This window comes from Lontra canadensis, unplaced genomic scaffold (assembly GCF_010015895.1).
Source record: "Lontra canadensis isolate GAN:19392208 unplaced genomic scaffold, GSC_riverotter_1.0 scaffold27, whole genome shotgun sequence".
NCBI classification, from domain to species: domain Eukaryota; kingdom Metazoa; phylum Chordata; class Mammalia; order Carnivora; family Mustelidae; genus Lontra; species Lontra canadensis.
Window position 1 is genome coordinate 17,725,046 of NW_022631021.1, and position 24,259 is coordinate 17,749,304.

Sequence of the window (24,259 nt, forward strand, 5' to 3'; positions counted from 1 at the left end):
GTAGACTCATCATTTTCTAGCCAGTCATTAAATATTGGATTTTCCCAATGGTGTAGTCTCAATCAGTCTTTCTTTCTTTTTTTTTTTTTTTCCTTATTCTGTTTAGTCTCATCTGTCTTCAAATCTTATCTCTCCTATGACCTTGAGATCAGTACATCTGTCTCCTCTGATGCCGATCTGCATATCTATATCTTAAAGACATCTCAAAATCATCAAGCCCATTAGTGAACTCTTTCCCCATCTCATTGTCCATGCTCTATTCCAAAACCACGTCGCATCTGCCAGCTTTTCTCCTTAACTATTTTTTTATTCATTCATGTCTCCCCAACTCCTCCACCAACTTATCAAGTCCAGACTGTTATCTTTTACTTGGCTTATTATAATTTGCCTTTTTGTATCACATTCTTTATAGTCAAAGCAATCTTTAAAAGAAATACTAAGATTATTTGTTCAAGTAAGTTAAATCTAATAGCTTTGTCTTCTACAGAAAGGGCAGCAAGTAGAATTTGTTGTGATAAATTTGCAAGGTACTTCATAGGAGAATATTTAAGCTTTCTGATAAGGAACATTAACTTACACAGTCTATTTGATTACTCTCTAATTCACTGATGCATTAATTTTCTGAATGCAGTAATTACCATCAGGAATTACTAATGGAGAAATGAATTAAAATCTACTGCTCCAGGGCACCTAACAATGCCCAGATGACCTAAAATATTTCTGAAAAACAAACATATTCTCTAAAAGTAATTTGCCTACTAGCGAATGAGCCTTGCTAATTGCCACACATGTAAGGTAAATTTATAAAGGTCTCAATTTCCTAGAAGTTTATAAAACTGAACACATTACTGCAACTGACATACTGAACATGGAAGATATACAAAGAGTGTCTGTGTAATTAAATAGAAACACATTTATATCTTGTTCAATCGCAGCATGAATGAATTTAGGAATAGAGTAAAGAAAACATGACCAACATGGCTAAATAGGTGGAAGAGATGATAAACAATCAATTCTAATAAATCAAGAAAGACTCTACCTCAATGTTGGCATTTTCATAGTTCTCTAAATGAGAAGAAACATCATTTCAATCATCAGGTATGTGGTAGGAAAATTTTTCTAAGAACATCATTAGAAAAGACAAAAATTAATACTGAAATGTGCATAGGAAGGAGAGCTTTAGAAGGACTATGACTTACAAACTGAAGAAAAATGGAACTAAAGCAAAGCTGAATTTCTAGTTTGAGTGGAGATACAAAGGTATTTGTATACCATTTGCCTTCCTGAAAAGTCACTCAACAATTAGAAATGAAAAAATAAAATAAACAAAACAGATTTTAAAATTTCAGTACTTCTTCTTATCTTTAGTGAACCAAGCAAATAGCTATAATGCCAAATGACAACTCTGAGTAATAATGACAACACACATTTTGTTCTGTACCAAAACAAGAATAAATGCTGAGCAACAACACTGACCACAACCCTCCCCCTTCATCTCCAGACCTTGACAGTTACATTTTCCCCCTAAAAATATGCAAGACAGTCCAGAAGTACCTCTCAAGATCTTTATAACAAGAACATGAGCAGGCCACAGCAATCAGATTATGTCAATCCCTTCCCACTACATCCAAGAGGGGTCAACTGAAGAAGAAACTACACTGGAAGCCCACTGGGCTGTCAAAGTCCTGGCTAACCTGTCAAAGACAGTGGTTGGAAGATGGAGTAAGAGGAGGCAAAAATAAAGGCAAAGAGTAGCATATAATGGCAAAGATACATGCAAGATATTCTGAGAACCACCAAATTCTCTGAGCTGTGAACAAAGGGACCAGAGTTGATTTGATGAGCATGGGCCCAAGAATTAAAAATTTCAGTTAAAACTGAGTGCATCAGATATCTCCTCCAAACTGCCCCTCACTCTATTTCTCAACAAAGAGCTGTTCCTTTTAAAGTTGAGGACTAAATAAGAACTAGCATTGAGCATAAGGTTAAAAAATATATAATTTTTTTAAAAATTTATTTTATTTTTTCAGTGTTCCAAAATTCATTGTTTATGCATCACACCCAGTGCTCCATGCAATATATATCCTTCTTAATACTAGTGAAAGTATTAAATACATTATGGGTCAGCACTGTATTATGTAGTTTGGCAATGTTAATCAATAATACAGACACCTGTTCTCCTGTAGCTTCATTCTACTAGGGATGCAAAAGTCACAATGAACATAAAAAGCTAATTAAATTAAATTGTATATTAGAAAGTGATCATTGTTATGAAAAAAAAATTAAATAGATCAGGTAAGGGGGCTCAGACATGCTGGAGGAGAGGGCAGGTAACAGCATTAAATAGGGCAATCAGGAACTCACACTGAGAAGATGAGATCTAAGCAAAGAGTAGATGGAGATACAGAAACTAAGGAGCTGGAAATCTGATAAAAAGCATTTTGGCAAAGGGAGAGCCTTGGGGTGTGGGTTCCTGGAACATTAAAGGGTAGCAAAGCAGGAAGAACAAGGTAAAGATTAACAGAAATTGAGATCAGAAGTTGAGGGGGGTGTTGGCAGACAGATGGGAGGGTCCTCAGATCATGCAGGTTTTTGTAAAGACCCTGGCTTTTACTCTGTGGGAAATGGGAAAATATAGAGTTCTGAGCAAAGGAGCGACAAGATCTGACTAATGTTCTAAAGGAATATTTCTCTATTGAAACTAGACTGTTAAAAGCAAAGGTAAATTCAGGAAGACCCGTGTACAAAATAATGGGTAATGGTGGTTCAAGCAAGGGTGGTAGTAGTTCAGACAATGAAAGGTGGTTGGATTCCAGATATAAGTTGAAAGAACCAACAGAGTTCCTGACATTGGAAGTGAGTTTTAAGCAGAGGAATAAAACATAATTCTAAAGACTCCAAGGTTTCCAGTTAGAGCACATGGAAAATGTCATTGTCATCAACTAATATAGAAAAGCTAGATATTGTTCATCATGTAGAAATGGGAAGATTTGCAGGTCTGTTTTGGAACTGCTGAATTTGAGTCATCTATTAGGTATCCAGGTGGGGATGTCAAATAGCCCAGGGAACATAGGAGTCTGGAGATCAGGAGAGAGATCTGGGCTGGAGATATCGATTCCATTGGTGACATACTGAGATGGTACTCAAAGTCAGGATGAGTTGAGAGCCTGTTAAGAGAACGACTGAGAATAGAAGGGAGAAAAGGACTAAGAACTGATCCTGGAGCATTCCAACAGTAAGAAGTATAGAAGTACAGGGGGAAAAACTAGCTGAAACTGACTGAAAAATCACAGCCAGTAAAGAAAAGTCAGATGGAGGGGATGGGCAAGTCTGGATTTTGACTTATAGATATAACAATGAAAAAGCCATTGATAAACTTAAAATGAATATTTTTTGTGAATAGGAGAGAGGAAATGAAAAATGATGAAGAAGTTTAAGAAAACATGGGCAGAGAAAAATTGAAGAAAATAAATCCAGACAATCTTGAAAGTATTTTTTTCATACTATCTGAGAAATAATTGCATGCTTATATTGTAGCAGAAATAATATTTTTTGATTACAGAGAAAAAAAACAGAAAATCGTTTCCCTATATTCTTGAATAATGGAGAGGGTTTGGGGTCTACACTATAGCAAGAGGGATTTAAATAGGAATATGGATGTTTTATATATGTAAGAATTGGGAAGAAAGAGTATGAGGGAAGGCATGTGAGTAGGTGGTATCTGTGATACTGCGGGTTGTTCTCAGATTGCTTTATTCTTTTTGGTGAAACAGAATTCAGGGTTATGAGCTAAAAACACAAGGATGTAGGTACTGGGAATTCAAGGAAAAAGAGTAAGTTTTGAGATAATCAATTGAAGGGAGGGGCATGAAGCAAAATAGGAATCCAGAATATGACTGCCTGGTAGTATTAAATAACTGCTTGAAATATGTGGTTAAATGAAACCTTTCGAAAAAGACATACAGCTGTGTATAGAAGAATGAAACTCAACCATTCTCTTACACCATACACAAAGATAAGTTCAAAATGAATAAAACACCTCAACGTGAGGCAGAAATCTTTCAAAATCCTAGAGGGGAACACAGGCAGTAACCTCTTTGACCTCAGCCACAGCAACTTCTTTCAAGACATGTCTCAAAAAAAAAAAAAAAAAAAAAGTCTCCAAAGGCAAAGGAAACAAAAGCAAAAATTACTTTTGGGACTTCATCAAGATCAAAAGCTTCTGCACAACAAAGGAAACGGTCAACAAAACAAAGAGGCAACCCATGGAATGGGAGAAGATATTCGCAAATGACACTACAGACAAAGGGCTGATATCCAAGATCTATACAGAATTCCTCAAACACAACACTCAAAAAAACAGATAATCATGTCAAAAAATGGGCAGAAGACATGAACAGACACTTCTCCAAAGAAGACATACAAATGGCTAGCAGACATGAAAAAATGTTCATCATCATTAGCCATCAGGGAGATTCAAATCAAAACCACATTGAGATACTAACTTACACCAGTTAGAATGGCCAAAATTAACAAGACAGGAAACAATAAATGTTGGAGAGGATGTGGAGAAAGGGGAACCCTCTTATACTCTCAGTGGGAATGCAAGTTGGTATAGCCACTTTGGAAAACAGTGTGAAGATTCCTTAAGAAATTAAATATAGAGCTACCCTATGACTCTGCAATTGCACTACTGGGTATTTACCCCAAAGATACAGATGTACTGGAAAGAAGGGCCATATGTACCCCAATGTTCACAGCAGCAATGGCCACAATCACCAAACTGTGGAAAGAGCCAAGATGCCCTTCAACAGACAAATGGATAAAGAAGATATGGTCCATATATACAATAGAATATTACACAGCCATCAGAAAGAATGAATCCCCAACTCTTATATCAACATGGACAGGACTGGAGGAGATTATGCTGAGTGAAATAAGTCAAGCAGAGAAAGTCAATTATCATATGGTTTCACTTAGTTGTGGAGCATAAGGAATAACATAGAGGACATTAGGAGAAGGAAAGGAAAAGTGAATTGGGGGAAATTAGAGGAGGATACAAAGCATGAGAGACTGTGGACTCTGAGAAACAAATGGAGAGTTTTGGAGGGGAGGGGGATAGGGGATTGGGTGAGTCTGGTGGTGGGTATTAAGGAGGGCACGTATTGAATGGAGCACTGGGTGTACTGCATAAACAATGAATCTTGGAACACTGAAAAAAATTAAATTTAATTTAAAAAAAAAGACATACAGATGGCTAACAGACACATGAAAAGATGCTCAATATCACTGATCGTCAGGGAAATACAAATCAAAACCACAAAGAGATATTACCTCACACCTATCAGAATGGCTAAAATAAAAAACACAAGGAATAAGTGCTAGTGAGGGTGTGGAGAAATAGGAACTCTCATGCACTGTTGGGAACGCAAACCAGTACAGCCACTGTGGAAAACAGTATGGAGGTTCCTCAAAAAGTAAAAATAGAATTACCATATGATCTAGAAATTCCACTACTGGGCATATACCCAAAGAATACAAAAACATTAATTTGAAAAGATATATGCACCCCCAAGTTTATTGTAGCATTACTTGTAATAGTTAAGATATGGAAGCAGTCCCAGTATCCATCAATAGATGAATGGATAATAATATCAATAGATGAATGGATACACACACACACACACACACACACACACACACACATATGTATATACACATATACATGTGTATGGGTATATATATACATACACATAAATACACACACATACACACAATGGGATATTACTCAGCTATAAAAAAGGATGAAATCTCACCATTTGTAATGGCATGGATGGAGCTAAAGAGTATAATGCTAAGTGAAATTAGTCAGAGAAAGACAAATACTATATGATTTTACTCATATGTGGAATTTAAAAAAACAAAACAAATAAATAAAGAGACCACCACCAACAACAACCACGACCACAACAACAAAACAGATTCTTAAATATAGAAAATTGCTGGTTGCCAGAAGCGAGATGGGTGGGAGAATGGGTGAAAGAGGTGAAGTGGTTAAGAATACACTTATCTTCATGAGTACTGATTAATGTATAGAACTGGTGAATCACTATATTTTACACCTAAAACTATATACACTGTATGCTAACTATGCTGGAATTTAAAAATAAATAAATAAACACAATTTAAAAAAAATAGGCCAAATAGAATTTAACCAGAGTTGAGATTTTTATAAGCAAGTATGATGAATGAAGCAGGGCCAGAGGAGTCCAAGGTGCGTGATTGAGTATAATGATTTGCCATGGTATTTTAACTAGATAAGAAAGGAAGTGTAGCCTCAAGCAGAGGGTTGGAATAGTGGCCAGACTGAATGCCATAATTCATTGATAGTATGTAGGGGGCTGAGGAACTTTTGAGGTGAGGATAGAGAAAGTGCAGTAGAAAGAAAGGACATGATAGAGAATAAAATGCATAACTTTAAGATTAAATTTTGCAAAAGAAGGTAGGGAAAGCCCATGAAGATGTACAGCTCAAAAAGAATTATTCAAAAACACTAGAGAAGTCAGACATACACTCAAAGAAATTATATGAACTCTCTAACCCATAGCTCAAGGAGCTTGAAGGACAATCAAAAGAAAAATATATATAAAAATATTTCAGAGATGGGGTGCCTGGATGGCTCAGTGGGTTAAAGCCTTTGCTTTCAGCTCAGGTCATGATCCCAGGGTCCTGGGATTGAGCCCCACATTGGGCTCTCTGCTCAGCAGGGATCCTGCTTCCCCCTCTCTCTATCTGCCTGCCTCTCTGCCTACTTGTGATCTCTGTCTGTCAAATAAATAAATTAAATATTTTAAAAAATAAATATTTCAGAAGCAAGAGCCATTTGGAGAATAAACGCCAAATATAATAAATGTTCTAGGATAGGTGGGACAATATAGAAAGAAATCATACACAACAAAACACAAATAAATTTACAGTATAAATGTTATTAAAAAGATAATAGGCGGTATAGAAGATCCAACATATGTATAATATGTACTTTAAAAAGTGAATATATTTAATTCAAGGATGAAAGAAACAAGTATGAGTGTTCAAATAAAAAAAGTCATGTCACTTCTAAGGAGACAGAAACATTTGGTTAGCCAGAGGTTTTTCTGCAGGAAAACTTAATGCCAGAAACCCTGGAGCAACATTGGCAAAGTTCTGAAGTTACTATAGTCCCAGAATTTTATACATAGTATTATTCTTGAATTAAAGGAAAACAAACACTTCCTCAAACATGTAAGAAATCAGGGAACACAGGCATTAAGAGTCCTTCTTGATTAAAAAAAATTAATTTAAAAAATGATAAATTAAAACAATAATTGCTGGAAAATAATTTAACAAAATTATTCAACAACATAACTGATAAAAATTAAACTCAAGGACAGAAAAGCCATCATAAACATATTTGCTTATCATTGACTCTATTAATACACCATAAAGCTTAAGCAACTATTAGTATTATAGTTTCAGAGCAGAATGTAAATTCTATAATCCTGAAATATGTAAGAATCATAATATTACTAATAAATATAAGATGTGGAAGAGGAGGAGAGGTGAGGAGATATATAAGAATGATTTAACCAAATTTTGACAGGAAGGACATGTTCAATAGGAACAAAGTCATTTACCATGATGGCAAAGTGAGGACATGAATGGACATGGAAAAAAAAAAAAAAAGACCCAGAAACATTTCCTGTAGCATTTTGTTGGAGTGGGACTGAGACATTAGAAGAAAGGTCTTAAAGGCACGGCAGAGTCAGAATGAGCTGGAGAAGGCACTGGGGAAAGTGGTCTCAGATGACCCCACTCTCTTTTGAGTACAGTCTATTTATGAAACTACTTACTCATAATGCAAGCCGATTTTGAAGCTATTTCTTGCCCTCATAGAGACGAATGTATTTTACCCACAATTTGCTAAGTGTAATTTCTAAAATGCTCAAAGAAATACAAAAAAATAATTTCGTACGGAATTAAAGGTTACCCTATTTTTTCTTTCTTCCTGCTAATTACTTCCATTCATAATTTGTCTAAAACCTTCTTTCCAAATCCTAATATTCTCTGGATTTGTACTCTTTCCCTGCTTATGCCATATGTAGAATTTCTTCCAATAATATATTTCCCTTGTCCTTAAAACAGATTTTTAGAATACACTCACAACTGAGAGAGAGGAAATGAACATCTTTTCCAGAATATTGAGTTACCCTTTAACCAGACTTTAAAATAATGACTAAATAGTGTCCAGGTTTGGATAACCTTTAATTTGTAAAGAACTCTTTCATACCAAGGAGAATTCTGATACCTGTATGCACATGTATGTTCAGTTTCATTTCCCAAAAGAATTAAATGAAGATTTTTAAGAAATTGCCTTACCCAGTAAGTTTGACTGCATGCGTCTGGAGCTTTCGATATTTGCTTGCTTCTTCATTTGTTCTGGTAACATGTCTATATATCCCTGTCTTATAATGGAAGAAATCCTCATGGACTTGCATTATGGCTAAAATAAAACCCAACAGAATGAAACAGTTTTAAACAAATCTCCTTTTAAAATCTCTAGAAATTCTCACAGAACAATCAACGGTTAAAATGCCAGCAGGAGAATCTAAGGGGGGACTTTGCAACTCAGCCTAATTTTCTTTTCTACTTTATTTAATTGCTGCAATTTTTTGTTGTTGTTCTCTTATAAAAACAACTTTTAGCTACTTAGGATATTACTTAAGTACACATTATACCTTTAAAACACCATCTATTCTTAATTGACAGTACCATTGTTACCAGGAATTCAGACCCTTGCAGAGAAGCCCCAGTACACTTGGCTGGTGATTGCTATTTCTCCATTAACCTTGGACTTCACCAGGAGCCTCTTAAAACTCCAATTAAGCTAGCAGTGAAAGGTGAACCTAGCAAACAGGGCTTAAAGTAATTGTCCTTAATCCTTGGAAATAAGTGCAAACCTTTTCTTGGTGAGTGTGAATAAAAAGCAAACCTTTGGCCCAAGCATATTCTGACAAAGTTTCATCCTCCCAGCTCTGGAGAGCTAAGTCATTGTTGTATTCTTAAGAAAGTAAAAGCTTATATTTGATAAAGCTCTCTTTCATTCCCTCACCTAGATTACGTCTTTTCTATATCGTGTGCTGCTTTGTTGAAAGGCTTAGACAATTCAGGGTGAAGACTTTAAACTTCCAGAAGACATGAATTAAAAATATTTTTAGTTGGGACTAGATGAGTATACCTTGATAAATGCACAATGCTTGTCTATATTAGTTTGGCATGTTTTTTTAAATAATAATAAAAAAATTAAGGTCACAAGTATTCGACAGATCCTAAAATGAAACTTCTACTCCAAAGTCATATATAGCTTTTTGATGTTCCATCTTTTATCTCCTTTTTCAATGATTCATGCTTTTTCTTATGCTGTTTGAATATTCTCAAAAGAGGTTAGGTCTTCTTTATCTACTTTAAATACTTCCCCTCAAAATAAATAAAATACATTCCCATAGGATTTTAAGAATTTATATAACTGTACTTTATGCAGATCTTGTTTCGTTCTCTTTTCAGCACCTAAACTTATTTTTAATTCTACAGATTTTAGAAGAATGTACACCCTGTTATTTACCCAACATTCTATTGCCTTTTCCATTCTTTGGACTGAGCGAGGAGAAAATGCCGTATGTTAACCAGGCAATGCTGTGCTGACAATCATGTGGCATCTACAGCAAGATGAGTCAACCAGCATTTATATAAATGTGAAGATACTGCTAGTGGGTTTTCTCTTCTGTGGAACCATTGACCCCTTCAGCTCCTCTCAACTCTCCTTAAGCACCAGGAATAAAATATATGCTTCATTACTGAGAAACAGTACTGACAGAAGAAGCGTGGGAGAGAGACCATTACAATTAACTTGAAAGGTAGGTCTTTGTTTCAGTTTCTGACACCAAAACAGACCTGATGAGCTCGTAAGGACATAACATATGTTAATGTAGTGCAATTTTGCTTTTGGAAAACGGCCACAAGCATACACAGAGCATTGTTAGGAGGCCGAGGGCAGGATGGAGCTCACCTTGATGGCAACACTATCTTCTGCTCCTGGCTCGGGCTGGCAGGAGGTCCATTCTTGACACAGGCATTGAATAATTTGGATTTCAACTCCACTATTTTAAAATGTTTATCATTTAATTGTGATTCTCACTTTTGATTATTTTTTATGTATTATGTGAAATTCATGAACATTTAAGTACTTGACTATAAAATAAACCCCTGGGGCTCTCAGTTTTAAAGAATTATGATCCAAATTTCTTCTGACTCATTAAAAGAGAGAAATAGAGAAACTTGAAACAGTTATACAATGACTTGAAGATTCAGGGAACTGAAATAACTTGCCCAAAGTCATTCTAAGTAGCAAACGTCAAAGGTGGAATTTTGAATTCAGCCTTGTCTCCCAATGCCTGTGCTCCTTTAAATTTGTCACACGAACTTAACTTACTGAAGCATGCGTGTAAATTACATATGACTCCCCCAGTCTTATAACACCTAATAAAAATTACATTATTATAAGGAAAAAAAATTCTCTTCATTTGTCCAGGTTTTGTTTAAGGTCCCAGGATTTTTAGAATTAAATTCAGGACACGTTTAGTGTAAGCTCTAGTTTCTCAATAAATGTTAAGTGATGATAATGATCAATAAAGATCGTTTCAACACAACTTTAAAATCTGTGATTCCTGCTAGATGCTGAACCAGTACTAATTAGGTCAGCATTCAGAAAAGCTAAAGCAGCTGTTGACCAATAATTCCTTAGGAGTATATCAAATGTTTTAAATTTAATTTTGGTTAATTTAAATTTATTTGGTTCATTCCACTGATAATATATTTGGGGGCTTTCACATGTTCACAACCTGAATTTCCAGTTTAGGCCTTGTTTGCTTTGTTCTTCCATGCTCTTCAAGGCAATGTTTAGTACAGGGAATATATTCTATAAACCTATCTTCTTCATCCATTGCAGTGGTGCAAAATAAAATTCAGTAGGTAAACAGAGGAATTACATCTCACAGATGATATCTTAAAAATGAAAGTTAATGTAAATTCAGTATATTATTTTCTTATTTACTGTTAACTTACTAGCCCTAACACATTTACAAAATTGATCAAAATACAAGGCATTTTATAAAACACAAAAATCACACTGGCTTATTTAATTTATTTTGAGTTTACAGAAAAAGGAAAATATTTAGATTTTTTGCTACTGCTACAGCTTGATTTTTTTTCAATCCATTACCTAATCCCTTTAAACTAAAGGTGAGGAAATTTCTAATACTATGTATGATTCTTAAATATGACTGAATAATTAAATGAGCTCTACCACTTAGCATTTCATGTTTGATTGTCTATTTGGCCCATGATCACTTTTGGAAAGATTTAGCAGACTTTCATCAAATGTGTTATTAATATTTAGGAACTCAATGAATGTGCCTATCTTATTAAAATAAAATGGCAGATAATGAAGTTATTAGGTAGCATATATGCTATAATTGCACTGATATTAGAACTGTTGAACCTTTATGAACACTCTAAAAGTAAAAATTTTCTTTTATTAAGCTCCTTTTGCATGAATTGAAAGGTCATATTGTTTATGAAAGAAATAAATAAGACACAACCATATTTCATTCAAACTTACCTTGAACTGGTCCATTTTGCAAGATTTCTTTCATTATCTCAGTTTCCTAGAAGGGAAAGCATCAATAAACATTATTATCAGAGCATACTATACCTATTATTTGATGTATAATGTTAGGTGCTGCATAATCAATTTAAGAATTATACAATCCAATGTGCCTTGACCACTTATAATTTACTCTTAATAATACCTTGAAATACTTAGTGTGAAACAGCACATTGATTAAGTTGCTAAAGACAAGAAGGACCCATTTGTTTCATTGACTTTTTCCACTGGTGATAATTTTGGAATGAAGAAGAAATAAAGTAATAACTTTTTCTGGTCACAGATAAAAAAATAATTAAAACCATGTTTTATCAGTGGAGATTTGTGTCATCTCCATTCTTTTGATCACAAGAACCCCAGATGATTGTTTAGTGAGGTCCTCAGTGTGGCTACAGTGTATAAATATTTCTATGTTGTCACCCACTGTGTGATGCAGCCCTTAGTAAAAAGGCAGGTCATTCATTTATTCATTCATTCATATATGTGCATTGATCACAAAGTATATACAAAAAACTAGGACAGAAACAAATACTGACCCTGTACCTGTCTCAAGGAATTTACATTTTGGTGGAGTAGACAGACAGTAGCACAACTAATTGCATTATAATATATTAAGTTCTATTACAGAGATAAGCTCCAAGTTCCCAGGGATGCAAATGAAAAGGAAAAGTAATCCTGTGTAGGAGTCAAGGAAAGGTCACAGAGGAGATTAAGTTTTAACCTGGGCCTTGAACCATGTGTGGGATTCTACCGATGGAAATAGGTGGGCTAACCAACATGGGTCAGAGGAATCATCACCTGCCTAAGTAGACAAGCATGAGAGAGCACCATGTGTCTAGGGAGCAGACAGTAGTCCTGTTTATCAGGAGCATTACAAGCAGGTGGAGGAGCATATGCAGACAGGACAAAAGTCTGTAAAGGCAGTAGGTCAGAACCAAATCACAGAAGACCTATATGCCATAGTCTGTAGGTAACTAAACCATATTCTGTAGGTAACTGAAAGCCACTGAAGTTTCAGATATTCTGAAAGTGAGGTCTGGGTAACACTGATATGATGAAGTAAAATTTATCCACGCTTTCAACATGAAAAACTAGAATCTAAGGGAGTCATTTTCCTATAATGGCTATGTCTACTTCAATTATTTTGTGGACTAAGGCAAAGGAATGGCACAATGAACTACTACTGCTGTAAAGTCAGTGAAAAAAGGTCTGATTTAGCTTTTTTTTTTAAGATTTTGTTTATTTATTTGACAGACAGAGATCACAAGTAGGCAGAGAGGCAGGCAGAGAGAGAGGAGGAAGCAGGCTCCCCGCTGAGCCGGGATCCCGATGTGGGGCTCGATCCCAGGACTCTGGGATCATGACCTGATCTGAAGGCAGAGGCTTTAACCCACTGAGCCACCCAGGCACCCCTGATTTAGCTTTTATTTGTCAAGTATGTAAATATATGTCACATAATTATTCATGCTGTTAATAATACAAAGATCAGGAATCTGAAAGCTTTTAATGGACACTTTAGGAATATAAAAATTATTTCTGAAAACTAACATTACTTTAGAATATAATAGTTTTTAAAGAATTTTAATAACAGCAGAGCTATATCTTTTTGAGAAAGTTAACCATTGTTAATTCTTGCCATTTAGACTTACATTGGAGGACACTCTGTATGGAGGAGAACATTGGTAGATTCTGTTCGATTTCTCGATGTTGTTGGGACATGGCTTTGTGGCATGCCGTTTTCCGCGCCCATCAGACCTACTTGCCATGGCGCAGCCATCATTGGTAGCATTTTGGTCCTTGAAAAGTGGATAGCATGCATGGGATACCAGTCTACGAGGAATTAGCAAAGAAGTAATACTTAGGAAAATGCTGTAATACACTATCTATGTGCAATTTTACTGAATTAAACATTTATAAATTTTCCTAACTGCTCACAAGTGTAACATTCAAAATGTGGATTAACTCCAACCTACCAGTTCAATATATTATACTCTTCTCTATCCCCTCATTTTTATTGTAATTTTAAAAGTCTTGTTTCAATCCATTTTAATAAATAATTTATCTACAGTACAGAATTTCCTAAAGATGAAAACTGACTGCCAATAAAATCTGTGGTAATATTAATAGGGGCAGGACTTCATCCTGTATCTATAATTATAATGTAGAAAAACCAAGTTTAATGTGAAAAAGACAATGATTTTATTATGTTGAGATGGGGTATTTTGATCAATGATGTAAGTATTATAATTAAGGATGTTTTGTTCTTTATTTTTAAATTTTTATTGAGTTATAAATAACTCCTCATAGGATTTCAATTGTTCAATATGTTTCTGTGGTTCAGCATATTTTGGGAGAAATACTATACACTAAGATAGTGTTTAAAGTTAATAGAGTAGAAAGTTATCAGACACACACATAGTACAGAAGAATAAACAAAATAATTTTGATTTCTGATTTTGAAACTGAACATAGAAAAGTACAAATTATTTGGAACCAAAACTAAAGTTATTTATTGAATATAGAAGAAGATCATAAGGAAAATAAGCCATAAAATTGATTTTATATGAGGGTTCCTGGGGGTTGGGGGGTAGGGATAGGGTGGCTGGGTTATGGACATCGGGGAGGATATGTGCTATGGTGAGTGCTGTGAAATGTGTAAGCCTGATGACTCACAGACCTGTACTCCTGGGGCAAATAATATATTATATGTTAATAAAAATTAAAAAATGTTTTGAGGAAATTAAAAAATAAATAAATATCCCAAGTTCAAAAAAATTTGATTTTATATATATATATATATATATACATATATATATGTATATATATTCAATTTGAATTGGCCATAGAAATATCCAATAGGATTGCTTCAGAAAAATTCAGTAGTGTTCAAGAGAATAAGAGAATCTGAGCAAGGAGCATGATGAAAGCAAAGCCATTAAAGACTATGAATACTTCCAAAAATTCTTGCATTAAACATATTGCTTTGGGATAATCAGTGCTGTAGCTTGAATTGTGTCACCCAAAATTCATGTATTGAACCCCCCAACACCTAATGTAATGGTGTTTGGAGGGGCCTTTGAGATAATTAGCTTTAAATGAAGTGATGGAGTTGGGGCCCTCACACTGACATTCACGCCCTTACAAGAAGGGAAAGAGATACTAGCACTCTTTCTGCCACGTGAGGACACAACAGAAAGGCAAATGAGAAGAGGTTTCTCGCCAGGACTAATTCAGCTAATATCTTGATCTTGGACTTCTCAGCCATCAGAACTATGGGAAATAAAGGCCTGTTGTTTATGCTCCCCAGTCTATGGCATTTTGTTATGGTAACCTGAGACCAACACAGTAAGATTTAGTTGGGTCTCAATGTTAATTTCTATTTCTGAGCTTCTTCTATAGCTTCTGTTAATTTTTGTCATACTTCAAAACAGAAGCCATCCAAACACTACTATACCAGGAAGGTATCAGCCCAAGTTGTTCATTCTAACCACCACATTATTAAGCAAAATGTATGAAATATTTTTAAAGAAATTTATTGCTACCTATCAATATCTGACATCCATGCTTTCATAGAAACTGACTCTTCTGTAGCAAACCTAGAGTACTCAGTGGATGATAAAAGGATAGGTGAGCAGTACATATGTATACTATTAGTTATCAGCTGCAGTTTCCTTACCCAAATCACTTAGCTTTTACGTAGATTATCTCCTACAGTAGATATGAGGATGCAATAGGTATCAGACTACATGTGCATAAGGAAATACAGCCTGCCTTTTCCCATTGAATGGGACAGTGACACTTAGTGATGTTGATAAGCTGAGGCAACTATATATTCTTTATTTTATTCATCTTATTCTTCATCTAATTTTTACCTAGCATTATCCATCTACCTGGGTAACGCAAAGACTCATCAGGGTATCAGCAATGCCAACTACTCTATTCCCACTGCGACTCAGTAGATCCATTTAGCACAGAGCAACAAGAAGACAATGCTTACTTGAGCCTTTCCAGTAATTTAGTCTGGAATGTATACATTCTTCAAATAATCACTATCACTATCAATCACTATCACTATTAATCAAATAATCACCTCCAATAGCTTGTAATCTTGGTAGATAACCAAATATATTTATATATTTAAAGGTAATACACATATTTATATAGGTGTAGCATATATATATACATTTTTTTTAGTAAAAATCTTACAATTTATTTTTTTCCTTATTCTAACCCCAAACAAACTCATAAGAATCCTAGAAACATATGTCAGGTAGCTATTTACCCACGTTTTCTCAGGAACCACCAAGCCCTATCAATGCTTCCACTATTGCATCCATGTCGGTTCTTGGCACAGCAGGAGATCAGATTCTGAGGAGATAGATTGGCTGTGTAGCGACCTTTGGATTGAATTGCTATTCGGTCAGCTGCCACACCTATTTCAAACAGAATACTGGTTAATATTCAAATGGCACGTGGCATTTTTAATAATTTAAATAACTTCTTTTGAATCCTAGTCTTCAGAATTTTATGTAATTTAAAATCAAAACCATTGTCAGTAGTGTATCCCTGTATTCCAGCAAAGTCAACTGGGTCACAATTTCAGTCATAATTTTTATCCAATTTTGGTTTGCTCAATTGTCTTATTGACTTCAAAGACTTTTCTAGTCCCTTGTTCCTTTCATGTTCTATACACTTATGAATTTTTCATTAAGAAATCTGTCAAGTGAAACTCCTTGAAAGCAAGAATCATGTCTCATTTACATTTGTAACTCCTATACCTCACATATAATCATGGATAAACATATAAATTTTGAAATGAGTGCAACTAAGTGGAAGAAATCAGAAAAATTTATAGAAATACTAACTGGAAATTCATCCAAGTTAATCTGATGTATTGTAATAAACTGAATGCTTGCTTTTTAACCAGTATCTGGGTTGGCTACTCTGAACACCATAAGTTAATCTATACTAATATGAACCTTATAAATATCTAAAAACTAACAGCACAGTTTATCTTTATAATACTTTTGGAAATCATGATCCTATATTACATAGACATGGAATTCACCTTGTTTATACTTGATATAACTTGATAACATATAAAATTCCCATGGCTGTCGTTAATTAATTCATTCCTTTTCCCAATACATAATTATTGACTGCCTATGAGGGGACAGGCACTGTACTAAGCACTAGAAATTATAATGATGAACAAGAATCACAATGCTACACTCACAGAAAAATAAACTAGCGAAATTAACCAACCAGTATCAGAAAACTACTTACATTATCTTTTTGATTATGCTACCATGATAAACTAATACGAATGATGAGATCATGGGAAAATTTTGGTACAAATTTTTGTGGTTGTTGGGTAACTGGTATAGTTTGTTCTTGATATTTAAACTTAATTACTTTTAATTAAAAGCAAAAAAGTAAACTTTCTTTATCCATCCGATTTTCTCAGAAGAAGCTGTAGTTTTGCCCATCAAAATTGTCTGTATACTGGAACTTCTCAAGGAGCTAATTTAGAATTATTCTAAAATAATTCATTTTTAAATAATTCATTTACATATATATTTCTGTATGTACAGGGTTTTTATGTAACTACAGCATATGTATAATTCTGTAGCGCAATTTTGGCACATTTTAAATGTTCAATATCTGTTCAGTCTATAACCTCCTACTTCCTTCTCAATTCCCACCTCTTACTATGCTGGGATATATTTCATAAGAGCAGATGACATTCTACTATCACCTCTGCTATTCTCAAGAAAATAACTCCTTGGGCGCCTGGGTGGCTCAGTGGGTTAAAGCCTCTGCCTTCAGCTCAGGTCATGATCCTAGGATCCTGGGACCGAGCCCCGCATTGGGCTCTCTGCTAGGCAGGGAGCCTGCTTCCTCCTCTTTCTCTCTGCCTGCCTCTCTACCTACTTGTGATCTCTGTCTGTCAAATAAATAAATAAAATCTTAAAAAAAAAAATCTAAAAAAAAAAAAAAAGAAAAGAACTCCTTCTTTCATAGAAGAAAATAGAAAATTTCTGATGCTTTGACTTTCAGATCAAGGGTTCAGAATCCAATGCAAATTTGAAAGTGTTAGTCTAACTATTCCCTAGTTCAAAAACTAGTTGAGACAACAGCAGTCAAGGAATCAGTAACCTGACTTCCAGGATCATTTCTGAGATAGGGTTAGTCATTTTATCTACTTGTACCTTTTTTAGAAAACCAAAGGCTTGAAAAATGCAACCTCTAAGATCCCTCCCAACCATGAATCTGTAGATTTCAACTCAAGGATAAATATTTTAAATTCCAACAGGACACAATATGTTGCTCTTTGACAAACATTTCTGAATCTCAGTGAATGTTTAATCCAAATTCATTTGAAATACCTAAGAATGACTCAGCTCAGTGAATTGATTTCTACGCTCCTTTTGAAAACTATTATGGCCTTTAACTCTGAGACATACTGCCATTTCTCCTGCTTATTTATTATATCTCCATCTTTGCCTGTGACATGCATCACGCCTCCCATTTCAAACTCTTTCACCTCTTCAATCTCTGACATCGTCCTTAAATTGTATTTGGCTGTCTAATTTTTGTTTTATATATGTATATTTTAAAATGTCTTCTTTATCTCATCTAATAGCTTTTAGCTTCTTTGAAAAACATTTTTTTCTTGTTTTAACTATTATTTTCTGACACAGTTACGGATTCTTAAAAGAACCTAGTTTATTCTTTTCTTTACCTAACACACTCAGAAAAAAACCAGCATGAGTTTGATTTGTCATACTGAATACACAATATAAAAACCATGTCATCTGAAACCACAGAAGTGTTGAAGACCCTCTTTCTGGTGTTTTGGTGAATTAGGTAGGAGACAAATCCATACATAAACCTGGGCAGAGGCCATTCATGGGACTATGTCTTGGGGACACCAAAATACACCATCCAAATCAGACTAGCATGTTACTCTCACTATTTAACCAGCAACATCTTTCCTAAGATATCTTCAGAAATATGTCTAGCTTCCATTTAAAGCAAAATTCTTATATATCCCCTAAGAGGTGTAATACATTAACCACATGAACACAAAATGACAAATGATTTATCTAATTAAGTATCTCCCTACCCATGTGAAGCAAGGCTCAAACAGGACCACCATGTGGATCCTTAATAAGTGATCAAATATCAGAAATCCAGAAAGCATTTGTTTTAGAGGAGTAGGAAGTAGAATAGACTTAGTAGATAAAGCCATTCCAGGGGCAAGCTTGGCCAAAGTCATCATTTCTAAAACAAACTAGCTTATATTATGAAGCATTGATATTTAGACAAGTATATCAGTACTTTTCTGTCTAAAATAGTATTACCCTTCAGAGTTTGGCATCTCTGTAAACCTATGTACCTATTTTACAATGTTTTCTGTGCTAAGAATTTAGAATTCTGAGCACTCTTGAAATTACCTTCAAAGCCTAGAACATAGTTTAATGAAGACCTTTGATAGTAGCCAATCAACATCATGTTAGGCTTAAGCTATTTGCTGCAATATAATTAACATTCCTTTGAGGATACCTTAGAGACCAAAACTTAAGATTAACTTGAGTATTGATTTATTGGACTTGTGAACTTTTATGAAAGTAACTATAAAAGTAGTATTCCTGATCCTTTTGAAGTAACAGCAATACTAATTTGGAAGCTACTCTTAACCATTTTAGAGTCAAAAGCTACAAATTTGCTTTCATCTAAATGATAAAACCCATTTAATCCATTATTATCTTGTTCTGAAGTATTTCTTTACATCAAAGTAGTTTAATAATAAGACTTTTTTTTGCAAATTTGTAAAGGAAAAAGAACATATGAATTATATAGGTATGTGTAATTTCATATTAGTATTACAGATAATATTATGAATGAAGACATACCTTACACTCTTCTTATCATCTGGCTTTAACTCAAAGGACAAAAAAATTTTGGTAACTTTTCTTTGTTGCTCTTTTGATTTATTCTCCATTTAAAATTATACCCTAAAAATCAAGATGAATTTTCAGAGTGAAAATGGAATTTTTATATAATGTTCAGGCTGCTTTCTCTGGTCTGAATATGATTTTATTTTAATTGGCCAAATGTAAATATTGAAATATTCTAAATTTCAAAATTTTTTAATTACTGTCCCAGAATCTTGACTTAAAGGGAGAATTACAAGGAAGTAACTAAAATGACTTTATTACTTGCAGTAGAAAATGCCCATGATGCAGCACAATTTTTTTGATCCAATGGGCCATGAGTCCATCCAGGCCATTTATAAGAAGCAATAAAAAACTCTGGAAGATCAGTTGTTGCAGGTAAAGAAGCCTAAAGAAGAGAAGCAGACATGTCAGATTTCTTCAAATGTATCCCAATAACTGTTATAAGAATGCGCCAAGGCTTTTTATAATGTTTATCATTATTTTTTATACATTCATGTTTTCTGATGACATACTTGAAAGGTATTAATAGTGTAGGATTTCTATTTCATATACATTTTAAAAGAATTCAATGCAGGGAATCCTAACATAGAGCAAAATCTTAAGAACAAGATGTAGAATTTTGGAGGGATAAGCATACAACACAATAATTTTAGTCAATGTTTCTATCATCTTGAATCAGAGTTTGGATCATCACCCATATGAAAAACAATATGGTTATTAAAATTGGTCTCAGAAATAACATTTACTTCTCAGAAATAACATTTACTTTTATGTCCCTTCTTACATTAGAGAGTGTGATTCTGTATGAAATTAATTTCGAAACAATGCATCTGTAGCAACTATGCATTACTACACTCGGAAGTCCAGGAAGAACCAAACTTACCCTGGCCATTATGAAAAAAACTAGGATGAATTGGTTGATATTATAAATATTATTGAAGATCCAAAAGGGGCTTTTGTGGAATGCCAAATGTACAATACCATTATGTCTTCAGAGAACCATGTTCAAGTCCTGATAGAATCTGTTTCACCTACTGTCTTTCCAAGAAGGTAAATTAAAAGTTATGGGCCTTGCTTCATTCAAGTCACTCAAAGAAGATCTCAAACACCATACCCTGTTTTTTTCCCCAAATTTTTCTAAAGAGTGATAACTTTCACTTCCATAAATAATGACTCAAACAAAATAAAATTATGTTTATTAATTTTTATCACTTAATTATACACACATTCATATATATCATTTTTGAGAGTGCTTTAAGATTTTCATTTTTTTCTCAACATTTTATCTTCTTGATAGCTCTTTGTTATATAATCATGGAAAATATCATTTACTCTACTTTATGAATGAGGAGATAAACTTCTAAAAGTTAAATGACATTAAGGTTAAATAAGAAATACCCATGAAACCAGACCCAGGTTTTAGAATTCTTAAAACTAAGCTCCATTTATCATTTCCTTCTTTATTAGAAATACACTGATATTTTGCAACAGAAGTAAAAAGTCCATAAAAGCTAAAAGTTTACCTGTTTAAAAGTTTAATGATTATGCATTCCATTAAACAAGTTGGGCTACTGATCCAGTATCTTGCAAACAAAATTATTTCTGACAGGTATATAATTGCTTCAGAGACTAAAGGAAGATTTGGAATTTACATGTTGGCTTGAAAAGATATCCCTCCAAAATATTTATAAATTTGAATTTTAATGAGAGAGTTTAGTTTTGATTTAAAGAGACTATTATCACCCAATAAGAAAGTTATTAAATCCTGAGTTCAACTACTAAAAACACTGCTATTTAGATGATGGAAGAAAAGTATAGAAAATGTATAGAAAAAGTATAGAAAATGTATAGAAAATGTCAAGTAGATCACATCAAGTAGAGTGCCTGCATGATACCTTTAGGAGCAGTATTGTGGAAATCCATGATATGCGGAAATCCAGGTGATGTTAGATCTGTAAGCCATGAGACTGACTACACTGCTGAAACCTACAGTTGGAGCAAAATAAATTGACTGCTCCGAAGAGTTAGTTCCAGAGAGATAGATTCACTCTCCAAAGGAGTCTTTTCCAACTGCAGTGGAAATACACCTATCTTGTTAATTAGTAATACCTCCCAGTTTCATTATCATTGCCATATCAGTGTGCTTCTAAATATTTATAGTACTAAGTGGTCTCAAGTTTCTAGGAAAACAGGTGAAGTGTTGGTTGTTATGCTATCACTTTATAATTTAATAAAATAGCTAGGATATTTTCCTTTTACTCTATTGAAGCAATAAAAATACAACTATTACTTCAAACACATTTCAGCCTGGTTGAGTTATTTAGAATTTGACTTCCATATGCCAAAACCTATCAGAATGTTTTGCACATAGGAGGAATTCTATAAATATCTCATAATGATGAAGAAATATAGACTTAACTGGTAGATTGCATCTCTTAAAAAAATATTTCCTCCTTAGGTGCATTAAGTTAAATTATAAATATCAACAATCTGTTTTTGTTGTTATAAATACAAACAATCTGTTTTTGTTGTTTTTATGATATTTTGCTTAAAAAATACTAATGGTTAATCCTTCTTAATAACATAAGGCAATAGAGAAATAACAAGCAAAGTATTTATCAACCCACTAAGCCAGGTCCAATTCAAAAGGCTCACATATTGGATCTTTCCGAATTTTTATCACTTATTTAATACCTCTTTTCCTAAAAATAAGCCCATAGGATTTGAAGATCAACAGGAATATACTATCTTGTAATTTTATTTGCCTTATGATATCAGATAATCTGACATAATAAATAAAGAACAAATTATATATCCCATTATTCCATAATTATTGCATGCCTCTGTAAAGTAAGAGTGTTTTTAATGGCTTATAAATAAAGGCAAGCATCATGGAATAATAGCTTTTAGGAACCGGTAACACAAATTTGGCTTCAACACATACTTTTGAATGTATGCCAAAGGATAGATTAATAAAGCAAAAGCATCAAGAGTATCAGCTGAGAGTGACAGAAATTTCAAAATGACAATGGCTTAAATAAGATACAAATTTATTTTTAAAAGGATTTACACTGTGGCATATGGTCATTTTTAATTATTGTAACTGTAATGTCAAAAAATTTCAGTCATAATCTAGTCATACTTCCAAATTAACATTAGTCAAATTTGAGGTTAAATATGAACAGTCTCCCAGTTTCAATATTTCTATTTAAAATTAGAGATTAAAGATACTGCAAATATAAAAATTAAAGACAATGGTGAACACTGAAGAATTTTTTAACATACTTTCTGCATTTAGTTGAATCAAAATCTCTGAAAGATTTAATGCAAACATAATCATAGAGCATTTGAGAACACTCTAGTCAAATTCTGTACATTCTGGACATTCTTACTCAGAGCCCATATCTCCACAATATCCACCATGTGAGACTGCCTCTATCTCTGGCTGCACTTTCCTCCACTTAAATTTGGATAATCAGAGTGACCCGAGAATCAAAAGAACTCAACAGAGAATATCATTTTGTCCTGCCCTTCACAACCCAATGCCACGAATACCAAGAAATTTCTTCTAAACTACTTCTAAACTAAATTTCTTCTAAACTAATTGGAGAGGATAAGATTAATTTTCAGGTTGCTGATGGCAAAATGAATTTTTCATCTTCAACAATATTCTTCATGTTTTTAATTCTGGACGGGTTAACTTGGATATTTCCCTAGTTTCTATTTATGGGGTAATTTGCTTAATGATCTATAAATATCAATATTTCATGATCATACTATGGCAGGTAGTACTAATTCTTCTCCAACCATTCCCCTTTTCATAGGATTTCCCATTATTCATAGAAATAACAATTTTAGCTCATCATATGCAGCTCGAAAAAAAATGACTGCATTGCCCAGTTCCTCTTGGCTACTCTGTGTGGCCACCTTACTAAGTACTGGCCCCTGGGATATAAGCAGAAGTGTCATTGGCAGTTTCTGAGAACTTTCCTTAAGAGACAAATGACGCTTCACTTTTATTCCTTTTTATTTATTTATTTATTTTTTCCTGCCACCAGAAATTACTTTCCAGCTACAGATAGACATGGAATAGCCTCCTTGAACCATGATATGACTTTGGATATAAAGACTTGAATACAGAACAACAAAAAGGAAGAAGCCTGGGTCTCCAACACCATGGAGTGCAATTCTAATGGAGGACCATCTATTTCCAGATTTGTTGGTGGTAGACCAATTCCAATGTTATTGAAGCCACTATCATTCTGAATTTTTGTCTCTCTCAGATGAGCTTAATCATAACTAAAATAGTACACATATCTGACATTAAATTTGCTAGGCTAAAACCATATTTCACTGAAGCCAGGACATCATCAAATATAAGAAACATCCCAATTCTAGAGGTGTAAAGAAGTGAAGACAATAAGCATCTAGAAATTAATGAACTATGATATTTCCTCAAATGAGTTTCTTAGAACACTAGTTCTGGGGGAATTATAACAGATAATTACAAAAGAATGAGTTGATTAATCTAACAGTT

General features: G+C 34.0%; 1 protein-coding gene across 2 annotated transcripts in view; it reads right to left on the minus strand.

Moving 5' to 3' along the window:
* The window catches only part of TINAG (tubulointerstitial nephritis antigen), a 90,723-nt gene that overhangs the window by 39,779 nt on the left and 26,685 nt on the right, over window positions 1–24,259 (minus strand). For both annotated transcript variants that reach the window (XM_032864509.1, XM_032864510.1), the window contains exons 5-9: window positions 19,984–20,107; window positions 16,041–16,191; window positions 13,408–13,588; window positions 11,714–11,759; window positions 8,416–8,539 (exon numbers count right to left, since the gene is read on the minus strand). In XM_032864509.1, coding sequence (XP_032720400.1) covers window positions 8,416–8,539; window positions 11,714–11,759; window positions 13,408–13,588; window positions 16,041–16,191; window positions 19,984–20,107 — 626 coding nt within the window. The remainder of the gene's footprint in view (window positions 1–8,415; window positions 8,540–11,713; window positions 11,760–13,407; window positions 13,589–16,040; window positions 16,192–19,983; window positions 20,108–24,259) is intronic.